The sequence below is a fragment of the Asterias amurensis genome, chromosome 1 (genome assembly GCF_032118995.1).
Source record: "Asterias amurensis chromosome 1, ASM3211899v1".
NCBI classification, from domain to species: domain Eukaryota; kingdom Metazoa; phylum Echinodermata; class Asteroidea; order Forcipulatida; family Asteriidae; genus Asterias; species Asterias amurensis.
Genome location: NC_092648.1, coordinates 19,860,737 through 19,885,256, shown reverse-complemented (window position 1 = coordinate 19,885,256; position 24,520 = coordinate 19,860,737). Strand labels below are relative to the sequence as shown.

Genomic DNA, 24,520 nt, shown 5'->3' with positions numbered 1-24,520 from the left:
CATACTTCCTACACTTTTTGACATCACAAACTCACAAGGAATAATTCGCTTCCGAAACATTTGAAGCGAAAAAAAAGAGCTCTGTGACTTCTTTTTTGCATTCAATGTTTAAGACTTCCCTGTGCAAGTTACACAGTATATTTACATACATAATGCAAAAATACAGTAAAAGATGTAAATTGCCTTGGACAAAAACAATTTGGTTAAGTTTTTTCCTTTTTTTTCTTTTTAAACGAGGAAAAAGGAAAAAGACAAAGGGAAGGATACAACAAAGGCAAATTGTTCCGTGTTTGTTTACAATGTTTTCGTTTTAAAATCACATAACTAAACTAGTTTCAGTTTTCATTCCTCACCAATATTTGTTTCAATAATGTACAATTTATGATGCAATACTTCAAGTATTGCATCGATTCCTGCTTTAAATGAACTAGGGTTTTACCCTGTATTTTCCCTCAACTCGGGGCGGTACACGTACATGTACTGTACGTATGTGCCCATGGTACAGTCAAAGGAAGCAATACTACATGTAATGCAAACATTCAACAACAGTACACGAATGACTGGGCTACAAGAATATTATTATTGGTCCTCATGTCAACAACAGGATTCCTGAAGGGGGGAAATGTCTGACATTAAAGATGTCAATGTCAATGTCCACGACGACCATTGTGAAAGAAAAAAAAAATACTAATATCCAAAGACCATGCAAGTCCTGCATGAGTTTGAATATTTTTGTGAACCTACAGTACGTCTGAAAGTACCCATGATGTGTACATTGCTGTTTAAAGCCAGTGGACACTTTCGGTAAACAGTGTTGTCCAAGGCCCACACCGTGTATCATAACTTATATATAAAATAACAAACCTGTGAAAATTTAGGCTCAATCGGTCATCGGAGTTTGGAGAAAATAACGGGAAAACCCACCCATGTTTCGCCGTGTCATGACATGTGTTTACTATAAATCCGTAATTCTTGATGTTGAGAATTGATAATTGTTTTAATGTTTTCTCAAAAAGTAAAGCATTCCATGGAATAATATTTCAAGGTAAGGAAAACAAAGACGTTCTCATTGCTTAATATGCTGGAGACTTGTTTGGTTTATTACACTACAATGTACATTAGTTTATAAATCAACAATGTGCCTGATTACTGTACAGTAACAGACCCTGAGTTTCACAGAGACCACTGCCTCTGTTGCCCTGGTCTTGGCTCTGATGCGCTTTCAAATGTCTGTTTCTTTTAAGACTCTACCGATAGAAGCACTACTGGAAAAATGACTTTGCCCTCTCAAAGATGAAATTTCAAGCCCGCATGTGACTACCTGCATACAATGTAAATCAGTGTATGTGTGCACATTTTTTACACTGTCATTCCATGCCACCTCTATCCCATTCGACTAAGGATTGTTAGAGCATGGTTAGATATGTGGGGAGGGGGGGCCCATCCATGTCAGTGTTAAAGTAACATTACAGAATTAGTTTTTGCTAACAAAACAGTTGCTTGTAAACACTTTATGTAATCCACCATATAAACATCAACTGACAAACCTGTAGAAGTTTGAGATCGATCGACCATCTGGGTCACGAGAGAATAGTGAAAAACGGATTACAAATTTTGCATTGCGTTGATGCCAAAATAAAAATGAATAAAACACTCACTCAGCAACGAACTCCAAACGCAAAGTTAAATTGTTTATTTCTCATCAAATATGACATTTTAGACAGAAATATTTCAAGGGATGTTTTCAAGTATCATCATCATTAGACCGTGTAAGTTTTATGTAAATCTGTGATCTTCACGGTTTTTGTGCCTTACCAATTCTGTAACGTTCCTTTAAGTACATCTTGATACAAGTACAGTATGTAAGCTCATTACTAGAAATAAATAATACTAATTACAGCAATGATGTGCGACTGCGACTGTTAAAATTGTGGTGTAAATCTTTTCGTTGAGCAAAGTGGAGAAAACAAAACAATAGGATGTTCTGATAAAAGGTTTGTGAAAATATGTTGTGTTGTTGTTTTTGATTTTGAATAACACAGAAACCAATAATACCATAAACCTCCGACACCGTGCGTCACTCCAGGAAGACAACAAGTAATAAATAGGAAACACAAACATGTAACAACTGGTTTCAATGGCTTATGTTTCACTACAGATTCCCCAATGCGACTATTTATGTGTATCAGAATTGTTTGTTCATGGAGACTTGACCTCAAGGTAATGTAGGGTGTACAAGTTTTCTGGGACAGTGGTTTCTGTCTGATGATTATGATAGAGTTTCGCCTAAACCAAAGTAAACAGCTTCTTCCTCCATGTTGAAAGAGGGAAGAAATTGGACTGAGGTGAAAAAACACAAATCTTGCTGAGATTATTTTGATGAGATGAAAGTATCTGCAATAAACATTTCCGTTTCCGTCGTCCATGTGTTTACTAAAATTACAAAATATTAACACACACTGAATATTTTGCAATTTTAAGGATAGTCATACATCCTCTTTCAATAATGTGCAGGATTTCTTAATAAGACATTAACCATGCCATAAATATTCTGATTGTTTTATTCATACCCCTCCGGAAGTGTACCTGATAATAAATAACACGCTCCGTCTGAACAACACACCTACGTCATTTTATGAAACCAGCTCACCGTAAATAACCTTACACAAACACAAGATCTTGCCACACATGCCTCCTTCTAATGATTAATTTACATGCTGATTTGAATACACAAATTTGTATACTACGACTATATATACGTACGTATCCAGTTTTATTTATAGGACCAAGGAAAAAAACCCAAGCCCCTCCATTAAACTGCAGCCTGCGCTGGGGAAGAGGGAGAGTCTATTTATAAACCAGCATATTGATCAAACCTCAAGGTTCAAGCGACTGTGTTTATGCAGACGCACCGCTGAAAACAAGCCTCTTGAATGACGATGCGTTGTCTTTGAGTTCTGTACCTCCACGACTGATTGCCTCTCAAGCCGCTTAACTCCAAACTTTACGGCAATTTTAGTCCCAAAAAAGGGTACAAAGTCTGATTTTCCGATGGCAATCTCGGGTTCATACAAAATTTTGTTGTTACAAAATATAGTGAGTGTCCTGACATTTCGATTCGACTCTGGCAAAGCCTAAGGCTAAAAAACTTAACTAAAACAGTAAATTTAGTTACCTTTTTAGAATCATAACACATTTTAAATTTTAGTTTTAAATTTCCAAAATATTAAATTAATGTACTAAGTTATTATTTCATTCCTAAAGAAAATTTGAGTCCATGGAGAAAAACATTTCTTTTGTAATTGAATATTAACTGTCCACACAAAATTTTTGGTTACAAATATTTTCTGTATGGGGTACATGTACGCATTAATTTGCTAGGCCAAAAAGAGAGATCAGTTTCTGGTTATTTGCCAAGTTCTTAAATATGGTCAGATCCATGGTAGGAAGGACTTCTTTTATAAATGTTTTTTTTCTTCCTATTTTTGTTCTTACTTTTCTTTTTTTCTTTTTTTCTAATACGTTTGGCGAGTTTGTAAAACTGCTCCACTTTTGAATGCAATTCAACCCCACCAAAATACTCAAAAAAATAATCAAAGACCTCTATATAACATGTACATTCTTGCACATAAGGTACATGTATGCAGTAATATTATGCAGGAGAGTTGCCAGTTACATGGTGAACAGTCAAAAAGTTACTCCTAATTTGATGAAAGGAGGTTATCACTAGGCCCATCTGTTTCATATTTACATTAATTATAAATACTTGTCTAGACAATCTAATGTATTGTACAATAAACATTTTAAACACTCGGATTGTTTTCCTGCAAATTCAACCTCTGGCTAAAAGTATAGATTTTAATGTGCAAACCGTTTGTTAATAGTAATTATAGTAATAATCTTTCCTTGCAAAGCTTAGAGACACCTTTTAATGGATGCTCACAGGGTTTGTCACCATCCACTATATGCTTACACTGCAGTATGTTCTCGGACTGTGCCATGTAGTAGTGGCGAAAAGAACATCATCACCCATAGCGTAGAATCAGTCCGTTGTATACACGGAGTGTGTGAATGGTAATGATGACATGCAGCACTTGTCACCACTAGGTCTATTTATAGATAGTCATTTTTTGAAATGCGGGTGCATGTTCGCTCCTTGTGTACACGTAGTGTGTAATGCGTTCCCTCTGTACGTCTCTGGAGAGGAGAGTTAAGTGTTTTTCAGACTGGCAGTTCAATATACATGTAGCAGTAGAGGAAGGCTCAAAATCTGTGTATATATATATATGTACAATGCACAATGCATGTAGCTGTGGCATCCTACGTAGTATAAGATGGCTAGGGTCGAACAGCAGCCTACAAATTCTGCTAATAATGTATGTCAAATGAACTCATTACCCCTGTTTCAATGTGGACAATAAAAAAATATATGAAAAATATGTAGCTATGACATCCTAGTATAACATGGCTAGGGTCCAACAGCTGCCTACAAATCTGCTAATGTACAATGTCAAATGAACTCATTACCCCAGACTATTTCAATATGGACAATAAAAAAATGCTTGCTTAAATCTGAAGCTTCATGCAGTTTTGTATGCAATAAGTTAGTCTTTGAAGTGCTACTACTCCATTCCTTATTTCAATGTGTACATTTAAAGGATTTGTAACACAAAACACAATGTCCACAGATTTACACTAAACTTACACCATTTGAAGATAATAATAGTAGAAAGCATACCTTAAAATATTAGTTGCTTAGGTGCTGTAGTTTTTGAGAAATGAGTAAAGCAATGTCATGAAAATACGTTTTTACATGCTAAAATGATTTTCATTACATTGTGTTACTCATTTCTCAAAATCTACAATACCTCAGCAAGTAATACTTTCAGGGAAGCTTTCTACTATTATTATCTTCAAACTGACTAAGTGTAAATCTGTGGACATTGTGTTTTTTGTCCTACAAAAAGTACCTAGACCCTTTAATAAACCAAGTACAACCTGTGAAATCACCTGTTTACAAAAAGACCCACAGAACCTGGCCTCATGATGGCATGATTTGTACAAAAACCAATGAAAGAAAACTTAAAGTTATAGATAGCACCGTCTTGAATTTTGATAAACTTTTGATATAAAGAAAGGGGGCACATCTCAAAACTCGTCAGCTCTTACTGTACTTTTATAACTCTTGAATTTATGTGGGAATTATGATACCATTTCCCAAATGACCACGGTGCATTATCAAGCCTGCCTGAAATGTCCAAGGCCACTATTTTTTTGTAAACAACCGTTATATTACGATCTATATATGCCATGTGCATGTGCTTATGTCAACATAATCAATCAATGTACCATAGATCAAGGCACTACCATTTAGTGCAAATTACAATGAAATACTGTAACTTTATTTGAGGAATCCTACATTCGTATGTGATGTGCAATCAGATTGTGTGCAATGTGCAAGTCCATAAGAAAGTAGGCCTATAGTATGTAAGTGGCATGCAGTGAGAAAAATAAAATGATTTTATGAAAAAAATTCACTCAATTTAGGTCAGTAACATTACATTGATTGATAATCAATTACGTGTATTACATTTACATAGTACCAGCAAAAGCTTCATCCTCACATATGACAACAATACAATGTAGTATTGTGATCAGTCCTTCCTGGTTAACAAAATAAACAGATAAAACATTCCGAAAATAGATTTTGAAAACCACAAATCATGGTTTCAGTGTGGGGCAATAACAGTCAAGAACAAAACCTGGTCTATTGTGATTGCACTGGCAGACAATTCACATTGCAGTTTCCTTCCTGGGTAATGACAATCCTCATGTCGGGGCAAACCTGATGACCACATGTTAATAATTATTACAATTCAAAACCACCTGTTTACAAAAGCACTGTATTTATTTAGATATTTATTTTGGCATGAAAATACCTGTGTTGGTAGTTCCCTACAATTAATAGTGTTTAACTGTCGATCACAACACTTGAAATATTTCTAGTGTTGTGATCATAAGTTAATCATTTATTTGTATTTATTTGTTTGTTTATTTATTTATTTAAAGTTGTTTTGATTGATGAGAAGTACTGATAATCATGCAAGTAGTTGTGTGTAGGCTTTAACTGACTTTTCATGCTATTTCATAAAAAAAAACTGGCAAAACAAATCAGAAATCAGAATGACCATTATGCATATTAATTGAAGTAAAAAGAAAAACCCAACAGATTTTTAGGTGATTTTGGTAACAGCTGATTTTTTTCCCCAGGCAGACAAAAAAGTATTTAACACTTCAAAAGTTTTTGTCCTTGTGAAAGGTTTTGACAAAATTTAAATGATCAACAAACTTTCTGTTCTAATTGGTTCATCATCCTTTTACCTCTAATGATGACAGTTGTGACAATTATCCATTGGAGGCGCACCTTTAACGAGTGTTTCCTGGAAATAAGCTTTAATGATTTTGTCCTGGTTTTGTGGGGTCACATCTGTAGTTTTTCCTTGCTCATTAAAATGTTTATGACATTAGTGGTTTTACGATGGGGGAAGCAATGAAACATTGTGGATAACAAGCAACTTCACTATTCACCATTGCATGAGTATCTCTTTTTGAGGTGTCGGGCTGGTCCAGTTCCATTTTAATGAACTTACTGTTTTTATAGCGATGGGAACTTTTAAAAAACAGGGTTTCATTGACAGGTTTTCCCACGATGAATTGAATGTGCAGGGTTTTCCCCAGAATTATTTAAAACTGTGGTGCATCTGGAAAACATTCGCTGCAAAAAAACAGCCATGTGATGTCAACATCTGCTTCGTATTCACATACACAGGAAGTATGAACTGGACTTAAATGTTCAGCATTCATGCATTTACCAATCAATGCACACGCAATACACAAAGTGTAGGTGTTGCAACTGAATTTAACAAACTGGCTTTGCAGTTACAAAAACTCCACACGTGAACAGATGTAGGGCTAGTTACTGCAAATGCAGGCCTGATACTTCACGGAGGCAACACAGACAAATTGCCTTCGTTGCACCTGTCTATAGCCTTGGTGCCCCTCGAAATGCGCCAATAAAAATTAACAATTTCAGCATAGAGGTGCCCTTAACCAATGATGAGAAAAATGCCTTGGTCTTGGTGCCCTTGCCCTTTCAAAAATGAGCATCAGACCTGCAAACGAGTTTACACGCAGGCTGATGCTTCACAGAGGCAACACATGCAATTGTACAGTACCCAAATTTTCATCTCCCTCAGACAGGTGCTCTTGACCAAGGAAAAACTGCCTTGCCCGTGCAAGATTGAAGTATCTGGCTCGAGCATGCTTTTTCTGTGTACCACTACCATTTTAAAAAAACATTATGACTGTTTCAACTTGTGTGCTTTACGTTTCAGTTTCACACTACACAACACATGATGTACTACACAGTTCATATTGATGTTTTTCAGTTTTGATGCATGGATCTTACAGCAGGCTGCCGTAAAAAAAAATGTTTCATGACATCACTCACAATGTGAAATTGGGCTCAATGTGAAATTGGGCTCGCACAGTGTACATTCTACAAGTCGGTCAAGTCAAGAAAGAACTACGTACAAGAAACCCCATGTATTATTGAAATACATGCGCATCTAGTATGGAACTAGGTCACTTCAGCGAGGTCAGGTGAATCTTGAGGTTTTTATTCACATGAAAAGTATGTCAGTGGTCTGAACCTTTGAGAGGCAAGGACTACATCTGCGTTTTGGCTCTAGCTTGAGGTCCGCACCAGTTCACCACCGTTATGAATTGCACTCAGGTGAAACAATGCATTCAAGTGTGCTACAATACCTAAACAAACTACTCGTACGTGAACAAACATCCATACACCAATAGCCTTGTGTACAATACAACCATTAGGGTGCTGGACACTGCTGATACGCAAATCAAACCAACACATGTTACTGAGAGTATCTTCATATGATTACCCTTCTTTCAACACATTGGAGCAGGGCAAACAAACTTGACTTAGAGTTTAAAGGCACTATTGGTAATCACTCAAAATATTGTTGCTATTGAATATTAAACATTATGAGAAACGGCCTCTTCTGCAGTAACGTAGTTTTCGAGAAAGAAGTATTTTCCATTAAAATATTTGAATTTGATTTCGGGACCTCGGAATTCAATTTTGAGGTCCCCAAATCGAGCATTTTAAAGCACACAACTTCGTGTTCCTTTATTACACTAGCCAATTCCAACACCAATGGAGTTCAAATTTTCACAGGTTTGTTATTTTGTACATGTTGAGATAGACCAAGTGAGAAGACTGGTCTTCGCAATTACTAAAGGTGTCACAGTGTCTTTAAAACCCGTTAAGTGTAGCTTGACTTTCCAATTAAAACTGCAATTATACGACTCACTACACACATTCACCTATTATTACTGCACAACATTTTGCCACAGCCCATCAACAACCCCCACACTGAATACGAAGCAGCTGATACAAAGTGTGGACCCGAGTTCAGTGTCCACATTCTAATGCGCTTAGAGGCTTTTGCATTAGGTGCTTTACAAATGTCTTATTATTATTATTAATGAAGAAACTTGAAACAATACGTGGACTATTCACACATGTCCAGTGTTTTTTATACAGTGTTGAAGTTTTATTTATGCGCAGATTTTTGTGCGTCATTCTTGATCCGATTGTACAATGCACACAAAAGTACATTGTACTATAGTTTTTTTTAATTCTGTAAATATCATAATTGTTAGATTTCTTTTATATACGCCGAGCACTGGATTGTAAAGCGTAAATTATAGATTTCACGAGGACTATTTTTACTCTCTATTTTTTGTACAGTAATTACAAATTGATCAGCGAAGTCTAAAGCACGACGGATGAACAGTTATTTATAAAGCAAGGGGTTTCTCATACCAATCTGCCTCTCATCATTACCCTAGCAACGTCAAGTGTAATCACAAGACTTGACAGGTTGGTCGCTATGGTAATAATGGCGTCATACAATGCCCTGATTGATAAAAAAACAAAAGTCCTTTAAAATTGCAACGAGAATCGGAACTATACTATCTTCAACCTGCCACAGACTGAAGGCTATCAATCTCAATTCTTTCATCATCATCCTCAAAATAGTTTGGTAATAGCCTCAGTAATAAAAACTGACGACGGAATACTTGACAATACTTGAATCTTGCAATTAGGGAGATTTTGTACAATAAGAGAGGTATTTATAATTACATTCAACATAATAGGACTTTCCAGAATCAAGGAGATTTTCAAATTTGTTCGTCAGAACATGGACAGATTGGTTTATCTTCAGGGAATTATCTGCAGAATCAGGGAAAGTTGTTAGCTCTCATATACTGGCCACTTTTCAAAATGTAACTCAATAACAAATTGATAATCTCCCTTGTACTTAAATCACAAGTTTTATTTCGTTGATGTTTTTCACAGTCAAAAACCCCCCACCAAATTCTGAATAACAGAAGCATTTGAGTTTTTAAACTTTCTGTTTCATTTCGAGACCAAGATGATGCAAAGCTCATTTCTTTAATACATAGAGCAGGGAAGAATGGCGATTGCTCACATGGTCCATATGGGGGTGTACTATGGGGGTGTGGTAAGCCCTCGAACTGTACCTGTGCAGGTTGAGATTACAATGCCTGGACAACAGTTAACACCTCACTTTCTTCCTTCATGACCTCACAGATAAGGGTTCACTGATTTGGGTTCACACCCTAGGGTTCACATAGGACCAATGTCTACTGCTTTCTCTTTCAACAATGGGGAAGTGGGTGTAACAACAAAACAAACTATTTAGGCAGTTCAGCACTGCAAGCAAGCCAATATTGAAACTTTAGTGCTATGTACAAACATGTGGAATAGACCCGCCTTTTTAAAGGCATTTTTAGAGGTCACAGTATATAGTAGGCTTTTAAATAAGCCTACAATGTACAATGAATAGAACATATTATGTTCTATTTTAAGATGAACTTGATTAAGTTTTGCCAAGCAGCAGAGGGTACATTGTTCATCTGTGTAGACACAACATATTGCAGAGCAAAACTGCTGATAGTAACCAGATCACATGTACCATAAGCACTGACGTCAATGAAAGTTTCACAGATTGGTTTTATTTGCATTTACTTGAACACTAGAGTAAAAGACTTGGATAAATGCTCACTTCCCATGAAGGAAACAGGGAGTTGTACACATTGCACATGATTGGTGTGGCCTGTGCAGACTCTTAAACAATTAACTGTAATGACGGAAAGGGAACAGGGAAAAGGGAAACAGACCTTTTTTAAACCTCTTCAGGGCTAAGTATAGCTAAAAAAGTGTATTGGACCAGAAGTTGTTTTACAGGAGCAAAATTAAAAAAATAAACATAAAAAAGCACTCAAAGATCATTGATCAAATTTTTCTTAATACAGGAATTACCATATTTAAGTAAAATTCTCAACAGAATTAAAAGATACAGATCTGAACAGAACTTGTTACAAATATTACTGAGGTAAAAATATTGTTATTCAGTTGAAAAACACAGGACTGTCGGACTTGTCCGTTCATGTGTTTACCAACATTAAAATCAATGGCCTTGGGCCAGCAGTCCAGTGTCAAATCTAAGCCCTGAATTGACTATTGACCCAATTCACCTGACGTCATCATCAGAATAATCTTGGATGCGCCATTTTGGTGGTCAATGTCAATGTGTGTTATTCTGCGCATTTAAGGCGACGCGGCGTTTACACATAAACCTATTGACCAGCAACGAGTTGAGCATGGCATCAGTCGCCGCGTGTGACGCGAGTGCAAGGGATCAATACGTAGTAAAAACATCTTCTAAATTTAGCTAATCTTTACAGTGCTACCCTCATCCTTAAAGGAACACGTTGCCTTGGATCGGACGAGTTGGTCAAAACAAAAGCGTTTGTAACCGTTTTGTATATAATGCATATGGTTGGAAAGATGTTTTAAAAGTAGAATACAATGATCCACACAAGTTTGCCTCGAAATTGCGTGGTTTTCCTTCTACTGTGAGAACTAACACGGTCGGCCATTTATGGGAGTCAAAATTTTGACCCCCATAAATGGCCGACGTGTTAGTCGACGAGGTCAAAGGAAAACCACGCAATTTCGAGGCATGTTTGTGTGGATCATTGTATTCTACTTTTACAACATCTTTCTACCCATATGCATTTTATAAAAAACGGTTACAAACGCTTTTCAAAGACCAACTCGACCGATCCAAGGCAACGTGTTCCTTTAAAGAAATGCAGAGCTGCAAAAATGCACAGCCAGTCAACCAGCACGTGCCTCAAGCGTTTTCCAGTACATTTACTCTCACAACACAATCTCAACGCAACCAATAAAAAAGAAGAAGACTTGGAGAATACAACCATTTTGTTTATAAAGATTTTAGTAATGCAGTTAACAGCATAGCTGACCAGAACATCAAAACATCAAGCTTGTTTGTCCCACCTTCAAACAGACAGACAGAGCCACCGACAGACTGACTGAACGGTCGAGAAAATTATCATACACCGACGGTGGGATGCTTCGCTCGAAAAAAAAAAATTGCCCGCTCAGAGGGAAAGAGCTTGGAGGAACATCTGGCGATAAAGTATTAAATAGAGTGGGCGTCCGAGCAATATCCTATCTGTAGTACACTTGACTTGATATGATCATATCTAAACCTTCATGCTCGCATGAGCTCTCATTGTCAGAGGATGGGAAGTTTTTTTTTTTAAACACACGCAGCACTGAGATGCCTCGATCATCCCCTCCCAATGTTATTACAACCAACATGAATAATTCAGGACGGGATAAATAATCCAGGGTTTTTGGCAAACTTTAATTGAGGTTCTCTGAACGCACATCGCTCTCTGTTCTTGTCTATGCAGATCTTATTCTTCTAAGCCCCGGAAGTAGCAGTAAGCTAGAAACTTGTTTTTCATACAGGGTAAATATTGCAAAAACAAAAAAACAAAAAAATCTGGGAGGAAATCACATCTTCAAGACAATCATCATGCCCCAGGGCAGAAATGGTTTAGTGCCTTGATATTTGCAAAATAGGAGAAGATCGGATTGTTTTTACAAATGGCTTAATGTCCCATGTGGTTTACAATAACACAAAGACTCTTTGGAGACAGTTTTAAAACATTTTAAAACTATTATGGATCGGAATTGTTCTGTCTTTATTTCCATCGTCAATCACCTTGCAGCACAAAGTGAACTTACAATTGTTGGAACTTCCAAGTTGTGGAGGAAAGCTTTTAAGGAATATTTTAAAAACAGTCAACAAGATTTCGATCATTCTTTTTTCTTTTCAATGGAAAATGAATCATTGATTTTTTTATCACCGATAAATTGTTCAACACCCCGTATTTTTTACATGTGTTGCTCACTGCCGACAAAATTTTCTAAGCCTATAAATACCACATACACCAAATAATGAACAGTCTTTCACTGTAACAAAACAAAACAGCTAGCTTTAAAAAAAAAAACGAGATAAACTTACCAAGATCATTGGCTTCTTGTTCTAACCGCTGACAATCGTCCGTATCGCCAAGCGTCTGCTCAAGGACCAGAGTCAGGAAGCGTGCCTGGGTTGAGGACACCCTTCGTATTAACGAATACAATGCCACAGTCTGTTCACACTCATTCCATTCCTTAAACCACACCGACAGGGCGTTTACTTGGTCACGAAATAGGTAGGCCGGCTTCATGGCGAGACCAGTGGCGGAGGTATTTAAGGAGACAACAACTGCTACCCTCTACTGCATTGGTCCATAGCGACTGACAATATCTGGGGTTTGGTGGTAGGCACTCGACTAGTCCACTCATAGATTACATAATTTACCTCAATTTTGACCTGAAATAAATTGACAAGTATTCTGTTATTTCCGGTAGTCTAGAAATCACCTGGTATTTTTCTCAGAACAACTATTTCACATGGTCCAGTATGAAGCATACACGATCAGCATCTTAACCACCAGCAACAAAACGTGTACACATGCTGTACCTATTACATGTACTCATCCGTTATGTATGTGTGCGGTGCTTTAGGTAAACATAATGCAAAACTTAGAAAGCCAGGCATGCACAACTGCATTCAGTAGCACAGTCGAGAATAGTCGAGAATACTATTATTAACCAACAAGACAGATGGCAATGGCATGGTCATGTGGATATTTTAACAGTCGGCATACAGACTTAACAAGTCAATTTGCATACAAAATTCATTCATCGTTTCAATTAAACAAGTATGTAATATTAAGTTTGCCAGCACGTACTGAAGTACAACACATGTGATGTATTCTGATGTAATGAATTTCTTTAAAAACTTATAGTAATGGTTAGGTGATTTTTTTTTTTTCATCAGTCATGTAGAACTTTTTGCACAAATTGTACAAAATAGTGGCCATTTATGTATAATTGGCCATGTCTGTCTAAAAGATAATCCTGGCTCAGGAGAGAAGCAGCCACAAATGGGCCTTAAAATATACATGTTGTACAAATATACCAACAATATTTAATAATAATAATTTGGGGGGCTAATCGTCCTTACTCGCAGCTAGAGCTGAATTGCGAAGGACGAGGCATGCAAGGGCGCATTCAGCTGCCAGCCACATCAACCCAAAATCGAAAGTGTTTGACTTTTTCCTGAGGGAGGAAAACCAGATAGTCTGGAAAACCCTCGTGGCACAGCAGAGAACCAACGCACAACTAAACTCACATATGGCCCCGACCGGGAATCGAACCGGGGTCACCTTGGTGGGAGGCGAGCGCTTTACGCATAAGCCAACCGTGCCACCCGAAGGTGTTAGGGTCTTGGTGATTTATTCAGAAATGCAAATGACCAGAAACACAATTTTTGTTTAAAGTACCTGAAACTTTCCTAAAAGTGTTTCAACGTAGTGATTGGGACAACAGGCTTGTACTGAAAATTTGAGTTTGTTAGAATCATTTCTTGTTTTACCCTCCAATCTCAATTGAAAAAATGGATGGAAAAGGCGGGTAATTTTTCCTTCAACATTGAATGGAGATTTGAGGCTGATTTGAAAAATAAATAGAAGAAAACAAAAATTATAAACTCAATTTTTTCAGCATAAGCCTACATGTCCAGTCACATGTTGAAACAGTTAAGGGTGGTTTCACAGAATAAAAGGTACAGCTATTGGAAAAACTGCTAATAGGACAAACTGTTTGTGTTTCCTGTCAAATTAAGAACAAAATACACCATGAACCTACATGTACATGTAGGTACACCGCACTACCTCCATGCCATCCTGCATGACTATACTCCCCTTTTAGTTACACATGTTTACAAATATATCATCACAACTCAACAACACAAATTTCTGACAAAAAAATTATCAGAACAAATTTTTCAAAACAAATTTCAAATGTACACGTGCCTACCGTTACCTGTTGATGACAGCCTGTAACCAAACACAGACGCAGAAAGACAACACTATAATCCCAGCACACACCAACTCGATAGCAAGGAAAGAGGCAATCACCGTGTGGTAAAGCTAGCTTACAGTGTAGCCAGCACAACCCAAACACACCAACAGAGTCTCACAACCTCAGTGACAGTGTCTGTTAGTAAACTAAGGCCAAAGGATACACTACATGAGAGTCAATTAATGAGCTTGGCATCTCATGACATCCTTACAACTAAGAATGATTGTCCCATGACCGACCGTCGCAACGCAGGAACTATCTCATGAGGAAATGGTGCGTGACCCAACTGCCCGGCATTATTAATAATACTAGGCTGTACACACCATGCGACGTCGGGTACTAAACAGTGCCAGTCCCCTCCCCGGCTTGTACACAAACAGACATGTGACTCGGAGACTGGGAGGGATGTGTACGTGAAGTCTGGAGGTGGAGAAATCAAATGATGACTTCCCTTCTGAAACGTTCTCGCCCAGCTTGGCAAGGTGTCACAAGACTTGGTGCCATGCCAAAAGGTTTATCAGCTCGCCATGGCATAGAATTTGAATTAAAGCTTTCTTTTAAGGATTTTTGGGAGAAGTTAATCCAAACTGTCTTACGTGCACATGTAGATGCCTACAAATTGTACAAAAAATGTGTTAACGTAAAGTCCGAGTTTTATAATTTAATGCAAAAAATAGTTAATGGCCTGACATTTCTACCCTAGCAGAGTCTTTCTTAAAAAAGGCTAAATCTAATTTATAATTTTTATAATTTAAATCTACATGTATACTTAAAATTAATCTGTCAACACTAATATTTTTATAACAATTTATTTATTGTTTTCTTTTTGACAAGTTTCCAATAGATGCTTTAAAAAAAGACAACAAAAAACTTCTTGATTTTTTTTAAATTACATTGGATGCATACGAGGTTGTGCACGAGTTCTTTTTCGGAGAACATAATCACAAGGTGAAATCTGGACTCTTCCACTTCAACTGAAGCCCACTGAAATGGAAAAGCCAGATATCACAGAGTGATTGCATTTGTGACGATGCACAAACAAAATACATTCAATATTTGTTTCTATAACTCACACATAGATCCTTGTCATTTGAAGCTTCGTTTTTGATTATCAATAACACAACATAGGCACAGCCCCACAAAAATATTGAACGTCAACAACTCCATTGTAGACACCAACCTTGTCCGTCATAACACAACCTTGCCTTATTTGGACAAACAGGTTTGTGAATGATCATTTTGGAAACCACATCTGGAGTGTCCTACATAATTATCCATAGGACTTTACTATATTATATTGTGAATTTTGGAGTGCCTCGGCTGTGTACATGGGAAAATAAAGCACAACAAGCGTGTTCCAACTAATCAATTGACAAGGAACTGTGTGTGTGGCATACAAATTTGAATATTCTAGCCTAAATAATAGTACAAACATCTCTAATCTGTTCTTCAATCTTGACTTTAGTGTTTTGAATACTTTGTGTACTTTCAAAAAAATAAATATAACATAATAGACCCTTCCCATGAAATATGTAAATTGCACAAATACATGTAGTGCGTGCGCACTAACATTTTGGTTGGCAAAATGAGGGAATATCGCGCTGTTTTGTACATGGCTAATGGCTGCGTGACGCAAGCGCGATTGCGCGTCTGCTTAGTGCACAACTCTATGGCATTTGCCAACCAACAGGGTCTGTACGCATGCAGGAAGGTAATTAGCATATTTCGTGGGAAGGGTCCATTGTACAATGTTTTGGTGTTATTGCCTACGTAACATTTTGGCGCTACACTAGCCCTTTTTGCTGTGACAGTGTCATTATCAATGATGCAGATTGTCTTGAGAGCAGATAACAACACAACATCCTTGCCCTCTCAAAGAGGAAGATCCAGGCCTGTAGCATATTACATATTTTCATGTACTACTTCTCATCTGAAGTGGATTTCACAAAGATTTGAGTGGATTTCACAAAGAGTTAAGACTAGTCTTATCTCGAGTTAGGACGAGTTACTCAGGACAAGCCATCTCCTAGGTCTAGTCCTAAGCTAGGACTTGTCCTAACTCTTTGTGAAATCAACCCCAGTATTTGAACAAGCAAAAAAGAACATTCTTAGTAGGGCCTAATGATTAAGTGGTTTCCGTGTGGGGGGGGGGGGGGGGGGGAAACAGAAAAACAAAAAAATATAAACAAAAACAATATAATTTTTGTAACTGAGGGCCTCAATGGAAAGCGATGCTGGGTGCTGATTGGAGTTTACCCTCAATAAAGATGACATAAATAAAATACCTTTTTTTAAATTTATTATTGACTGAATGGGCCTTTATCATACACTTTGGTAGTACATGTATGTGACTATCACATGTATGCAATGTATGCATTAAAACTGCTTTTGAGCTCTTCAATCAACCATGGGGGTGCAAAGGGTCATGTTCATTTGTGCGCATTGGCTTCCACACACCAACCATCATGGAAATAAATTAAGGCAAGAGGACTTCCTGTATAAAATAATCTTCCCAGTTTTCATCTTTCCAATTAGCTTCTTTCTAATCTATCGAATTTTTTATCCCCTGGCCATGCAAGTGTAAGGCTGCAGAGACATACACAGAGGGCTTGTGATTGTACTGCTTGAAAAAGATGTTATTTGCAAACGCAGCCATGTCACACCAGGCTGTCCTTAGACGTTGTTGTTTTAACTACTAACCGACACAGCTGTAATGCTTTCAATATCCACTTTATTGAGGCATGGGTGTATAATATATTCTAAATATTGCATCCTAATGATTTCATCATGCACTTCAAGTTTATTTAAAACACATATCATCATATCAACTTTTAATCATTGCCAGTTTCCCCACACACTATACCTTATGCCGGCCGCTCAATGCAATTAGTGTTTTTTAAAAACAAAACCCCCAAATTGACAGTCACACAGGAAGTAAATCATGCCATTAGAGCGACTTCATCATTCGGCAAAGAATTGTGTCCATGGCAACCTCATCCTCAAACTGTAAACGGGGGGCGCACGGAGTGACTTCATTTCAAAATTATCAAATAAGTGCTGAATTTAGCTCACCATTTATAACCACATGGCGACAAAACTGCATGTAGTAGGGTTTGAAACTTTGCACTTGTTTGTGGAGATACAATCTAGTAGTGTATGCGATAAACACCACACTATGTGCATGAAAACATTGCATGCTGTGCTTCTGTTCTGGAAAAAAGTGATGATGCCATATGACGTCTGTACTGTACTTTTAGATAAGACGTCAAGTCCAACGTGTTATTTAGTTAAAAAGTAAAAAACAATGTGTTAGGAACTTTTTTAAGCGGCTACGAACTTTTCACTAAGTTCACCTCATAGTGATTAGAATCAATACATAAATTTGTCTCCACACTATGCAAATTTGGACGAATGATACTGTAACAGCACAAGCCAGATAAAATATTCAGTGTGGCAACAAAATTATGATCAGAGTTACTGAACCATTCACTAATAATTTGCCATTCTGAGACATTTTAATTGCACGCTTACATTTAACTAGCCGATAATATTTTCCCAAACTGAACAAGCTGTACCCTCACCTTTAAATAATATCCTAACCACACATGAAACACAGCATACTCCTATGAAGTTTCCAGTTAAAGACAGTGGACACTATTGGTAATTGTCAAAGACCAGTCTTCTCACTTGGTGTATCTCAAAATATACATAAAATAACCAACCTGTGAACATTTGAGCTCAATCGATTGTCGAAGTTGCGAGATAATAATGAAAGAAAAAACACCCTTGTCACACGAAGTTGTGTGCTTTTAGATGGTTGATTTCGAGACCTCAAGTTCTAAACTTGAGGTCTCAAAATCAAATTCATGGAAAATTACTTCTTTCTCGAAAACTAAGTCACTTCAGAGGGAGCCGTTTCTCACAATATTTTATACCATCAACTGCTCCCCATTACTCGTTACCAAGTAAGGTTTTGTGCTTATAATTATTTTGAGTAAACCAATAGTGTCCACTGCCTTTAAATTTATGATTACTGCACCAGTAAACAGATTGTGCTTTATGTAGGATCAGGCATAACACCATCGGAATCCAACAGTTTGGGTGTTGGGTTTCCCAGTTCAGTGGTTATACTGCATGACTTGCAACTGCAAGGTTGTGAGTTCGAATCCAATCACGCTATCCGCTGATTTTTCAATTAATAGAATTTAAGTATTGTCGTCTAGTTACTGTTATCACAACTTCTTGATTTGTTAGTGCAATTCATAATCATAGACGATAATCAAATGTTTGTATGAGAGAGATTAGCTGTTGCCACCTTGGTGAAATCTCCTTGTGGGAGTTTGCCGAGTTCCCTTGTAATCATGTGACTACATGCAACCACATGATCTACGGCCATGACAGCAGGGAATCCGTCCATTTTGAAAGTGATATTATGAGGGTTTATCATGATCAACATTGTTTTTTTTTCTATTCTGGACTCCAAAACATCAATTTGAGTGACGAAAAACAGACTTGTGATTCATGAGTACAATTAAATGCAGGATGTTCCTGCACACCCCAGATCCAAAATGGGCCATGACATTAAAGACTGTAGCCTACAGTGTAGGATGTCAAACAAAAAACTAAGAGAGCACAGCACCGCAGTTACACTACAGTACCTGCCTCAGTGTAGTATGGCCATTCAGCAAAATCAAATGTTACAGTATTATTTTATCATGTCTCTATTTCTGATGACACAGTAAGTTACTGGGGCACTGTACTCCTTTTCGTACTATACTTCTAGGCAAGCGCCTCGATGAACTTCCCAAATAATAAATATTGATGATTTTTAAGTCAATACTCAGTTGACAGTTTATATTAAAGATCGGTTCCGGTCTCTGTAGTAAGTGGGCATGGCCAGACAAGCATATTTGAGCAGGATTAAAAGCAATGTAACTTCGACAGGGGAAAAGGTGTGCAAGAATGGTGTGCAAGAAGTACAGGAATATAATTGTTATAACACAATAATAATTATAATAATTACAGTAAAAACAACTTACAATACATGTCACAAGTTAGCGTAGATGTATCCGGCAGGATATTTTGCTGACTGAACCAATGGAGATGGAGATGAGATGGAGATGGAGACTTCAGCCAGCTTTGACCATTGACATTCAAGTCTTCGTTCAGATTTGACAATCATGCATAAATGTATTATTATTAACAAAAATAGGCTAAATAAAATGTAAAATAATTGTTGTGTTATTGAATTTACACTCACTCTCACTCCAGTGTCAGTCCCATGCCCATCTGCACCTCATCTCACACATTTTCTATTCTTGTTTTCTTGCTTATATTTTGTTGAGTAACTCATCAGCCTACCCTACCCTACTCACTATCCTTGGATAACTTTCCGTATGGCGCCACCACCTTTTCACTCATTTTTACAAAAAGGGATATCTCATTGAGGTAAATTAGATACTATATTATTTCATATCGAATGAAAAAGTGGTGGCGCCATACGGAAACTTTTCCCTATCCTTCACTATGCCCAAGCTCGGGCTCGCTTGTGTCATAAGTTTTTACTTAGTCAATAAACAACATTCAAAATAGAAATGACCAGACGACAGCAGACTGGACGGAAACGGAACTAGTTCTCACTGCTGCAAATTATTGTTAGTGTTAATCTTTTCAGAAATCAATAAAACACATTCAATTTCAAATTCTTACCGAGTCGAAGTTGTTGTTTATTAAGACGGAATCAAGTTCTACCACACTGTGAATTCATTCTTCAACACATTTCCACAGACTTTGGCTCGACGAATGGAAATTTATAGCACTATCTAGCAGATTCCAGATTGAAAAACTACAGTCGAAACACACACGTACTGAACATTCGCTGGCTTTCCACAATAATAAGTGCAGAAATAGTTAATGGCATGCGTACACACCGGAAGCAGCGGGTACCTACCATTTTATTCGTCCTTAAGTTGAGTGGTTCCCAGTGTTATTATCGTGGTTTAACATACGCAATAGTTTGCTTCTCCAGACTACTAATAATTGACTTTGAGCAATAGAGGTCGCCCTAACAGTTTTTGACTCAGGTAAATGACGCGTCGTCTGCAAGGTCGTCACTTGTGTTGTGTTTGTCCTTTATTAAACAAAATATCGGTAGAATAACGAATTGTTTTCAAAATTCTCTAAATGTTTGCAGTGCTGGTTATTCTATCTGTGTTTTTTTTCAAAGGAAAAATCTGCAGCTTGCTTTAGTATTTGTTATTACATAGCCAAATATCTTTCTCGTGATACTCCCACGGAAGAAATAATTTCTTTCTCCATGTCAGTGACCATAGTGTGCCAAACAACAATTGTAGTAACATTCAATTCATTGTACTTACTTGAATTGAATCAACTCAATCCCATCGCCTACCTGCCATGCTACAAATTCATGTGTATTTTCAAACTAAATTTAGACTTGGGGCTCTGCGTTCAAATAGCTCCAAGGTCCATGCAAACATGGCTTTAATCCTCACTTTAAAACATCATGCACTCTCTCATTTTACAACACTTTTGGTACAGAATTTTTTTTTAAAGTTCGCAGATTTACAAATAATTTAGGTTTACAGAAGGTAATGGTGAAAGACTTATCTTGAAATATTATTCCATGAAATGCTTTACTTTTTGAGAAAACACTAAAACAATATCAATTCTCGATAGCGAGAATTACCGATTTATTATAAACACATGTCATGACACGGTGAAACATGGGGAAACAAGGGTGGGTTTTCCGTTATTTTCTCCCGACTCCGATGACCGATTGAGCCTAAATTTTCACAGGTTTGTTATTTTATATATAAGTTGTGGTACACGAAGTGTCGGCCTTGGACAACCCTGTTTACCGAAAGTGTCCAATGGCTTTAATATACATTACAAGACGGTTCAGCAGGTTCTACAAATATCTGTTAGGCACACAAGTTATAATCGGCATCAAAGTATCTTTTGGGGGGAAAAATGGGACAAACTTACAAAATATTGAAGCTTAAAAACCACATATGTCAATACATTAAATTTAAAATGTTATCTTACATTTTATTTTACAATAAAACTCTCTCTTACAATTTTACAAGTATACATCTAAGTAATTACCTCAAACTTAATTAATTGAGCAGCAACAAGCACAAGTTAGACACATTTAAGACAATTGGTGTAACCTGTTTTAACAAAAGTATCTGATAAAAAAGGAATCTTTATCAATATTCAGCTCCTCGCTGGAAATCATTAAGTCCCCCCTCCCCCAATTTTATTCTTTACTCAAACTCATGGTTAATACTATTAGTTATCACAAAAGCACAAGTGGAATACGGAAAATATGGTGCGTCTGTGTCCCATATCCACCAATGAGGTCGCTATCTCACTATATTTTCCGTTTCCCATGAGCACGCATGTGATAACAAGTTTATCTTCAAGCAAACTTGACCTGCAGCTTTGTGTAAAAGACGGTTTTAGGTGTAGCTGAAAAATAGCGAAATAGGCAGAGTTAGAACAGCGCAATTAGTACCAACCCAATTTTATATAGCGCTTTTCACACCCGGAGGGCATCTTAAAGCGCTTCACATTATTACCCCTGGTCACTGGGCCTTAAATCACTCCTTAAACCATCTCAACTCCCTGGTGGGGAGTATGCAGCCTGAAGTAGGGTGAGATACAGGCAATTTAAGTTTACATCACACCTCTTGTTGCTATGGGTCCACCAATCAGAATCAAGGCTTCAAGTCAATTCGAAGATAATGAATACTACCAGGTAAAGCCCAGTTCATACTTCCTGTGAATGTGATACAAATTTTGACATCACAAATTCACAATGAATAATTCACAACAGTTCAGTTGTGCTGAACTCCTGCAAACAATCGCTGCGAAAACAGCTCTGTGGTGTCAAAATACACTTCGCATTCGCATTTGCTGGCAAATGAACCTGGCTTTAGAGTCATCTTCTGTACATGAAGCTTGTGATGTACAAGTTTACGCGTAAGGTGTAATTAGAACTTCCCCTCTATGTTCTGGTGGACGGAGACAAACTCTGCAACGTTGCTGGGATCACTGTTGATGTACACACAAATATTGTAACTTTTTAAAATTGGGTTTAAGTTTCAGTTTTGCCTGAACCTAAAATAAATACCCTGCATAAGTTTACAAAGTAATAAATGCATGGGCATCACACACAAATAGTAAAAATGATATAACATTTGTTATCAGATGAGTTTAACAAGCAAAAAAAAACCCACACAAACGGTCCTGCTTTATAATATCGATTATCTCGATGGAAGGAAAATTTGTGCATACAAATCAGACAGATGGTACATGTGACTGATGCCAACTTTAATTTGGTCAGCATAATTTGGTGATGTGCTTAGCTACTTTTAGTGCACAAGCAGCTTTATGAAAGTGGGCCCATGTGAGACTAGTAACAAGCCATTTTCTTCTTTTTTTTTGACTAGCAAGTACAATTTTGTTCTGTGCTTTGTTTTCAAAAGCGTTCTGAAATTGACCCATATGATATGTACATTTGGCTTGGAATGTGAAAGCATTTATTTTTCATTGTGACCCTTTAGCCAGCCAGTACACTTGAAAATATATAACTATGGTCATACCATAAATATTCTCTCAAAAAATATATTGCGTCTTTGCGTCTTTCTTAGTTATACCCATTTTAAATGCAACTTAGTAATGCTAGCGGGTAAACACAAATATCTCAAAACAATCTTGTTATACTAGACTTGATTACCTCCCCAAAAGAGCAATTCTCAGTTTCGATTCATGCTACTATAAATATTCATCTCTTGAACATGCTGGTCAAGCAATCTGAGTAGAAGGTGGCATGCAATCTTAAAGACAGTTACTGTTGTGACTTCCAATCAATTCTTTGTTTTCGTTTTCCTGGTGAATATGCCAAAGATGGATTCGAAAATATCTTTTAATTGCATCAACAATTTCAGACTGAAAAGCAGAATATCCAAGTTTGTTGACCTTTATGGTATCTTGTATGATTATTGACTTGTTTAAAGACGATACCCACCAACTTTTTCTGTAAGTTTGAACTTTTGTTTGTTTTGGGTTTTTTAATTCATGGTGAAATCAAGATTGTCATCTCAGCAACTGTCTTCTGTCATTACTCACTTTGGGCCGGTAAACCTAAACAACACATACATCTAAGCATAGAAACAACAAAGCAACAGAGAAAGCAACACTAGAACAGACTGCATTGGTTTCAAGAGAGCTGTGCTGGAAAACACATGTTGTGGACGGTTAACCGGCGCAGTATGTCATTCGGGAAGCTTCAGATGAAGGAACTCCGCCACAAAGACGTGGATAATCTTATTCAGATTGGAGATCGTTGGGTAGTCTAGGTTGGCTCCGGTGTCACTCATAGTGTGCCATGTGCTTGGGAAGGGTGTGGCTATCATATGGACAACGTCCACTCCTGAGATTGTGATTAGAAAGGATGGTAAAAACAGTCGGTTAAATTAACAATACGTATTTCATAAATGTATATTCATAAATACCCCAGACAGTTTCTCTACTCCTATTGGTGGAGAGTGCGTCACGTGGATGTGCATAAACCTTTTGTTAATGACTGGTAAAAAGTGTTAATTCATGAGCGTGACACACGACCTTGCACCTCTTCTTATAAGACAGTTTCTTCATTCCTATTGGTCGAGAGTAACGGCTGAAACAGTTGTGCCACATCACGCGATACGCGCGACGCCCACAGCATTCCCTTGTAAGGAGTTGTTTACGCGAGGGCAGTGGAGGGCTCTACCATTTCATAGCTGGAGGGGTGTTGTGTTGCAAGATGTTTTTGACCGAAAAGGTATTTATGAATGGAAATCAAAGTGTGTTGAATAGGTTTTCAACTAGTGGTTTGAACCCGCCGAGGCCTGGTTCTTGATAATTTACCTCGACTTTGCTCAGTAAATTATCAAGAACCAGGCCTCGTTGGGATTAAACCACTAGTTGAAAATCATTTAACAATTATAATTTTAAGGCCTGGTTCTTGATAATTTACCTCGACTTTGCTCA

The 24,520-nt window shown here is 37.4% G+C and overlaps 2 protein-coding genes across 4 annotated transcripts in view; both read right to left on the bottom strand.

Moving 5' to 3' along the window:
• The window catches only part of LOC139935458 (protein Smaug homolog 1-like), a 44,416-nt gene extending 24,079 nt beyond the window's left edge, over positions 1-20,337 (bottom strand). The window contains exons 1-2 of one of the 2 annotated variants that reach the window (XM_071930114.1): positions 20,174-20,337; positions 12,516-12,869 (exon numbers count right to left, since the gene is read on the bottom strand). In XM_071930114.1, the coding sequence (XP_071786215.1) occupies positions 12,516-12,723 (208 nt within the window). In that variant the 5' untranslated portion in view covers positions 12,724-12,869; positions 20,174-20,337. Of the gene's footprint in view, positions 1-12,515; positions 12,870-14,425; positions 14,853-20,173 lie in introns of those variants that run through there. The other variant, XM_071930123.1, reaches the window with a different exon arrangement.
• Positions 20,338-21,485: 1,148 nt separating this feature from the next.
• Positions 21,486-24,520, bottom strand: part of LOC139935343 (glutaminyl-peptide cyclotransferase-like) — a 35,177-nt gene continuing 32,142 nt past the window's right edge. The window contains exon 7 of one of the 2 annotated variants that reach the window (XM_071929918.1): positions 21,486-23,921. In XM_071929918.1, coding sequence (XP_071786019.1) covers positions 23,764-23,921 — 158 coding nt within the window. In that variant the 3' untranslated portion in view covers positions 21,486-23,763. The remainder of the gene's footprint in view (positions 23,922-24,520) is intronic. The other variant, XM_071930002.1, reaches the window with a different exon arrangement.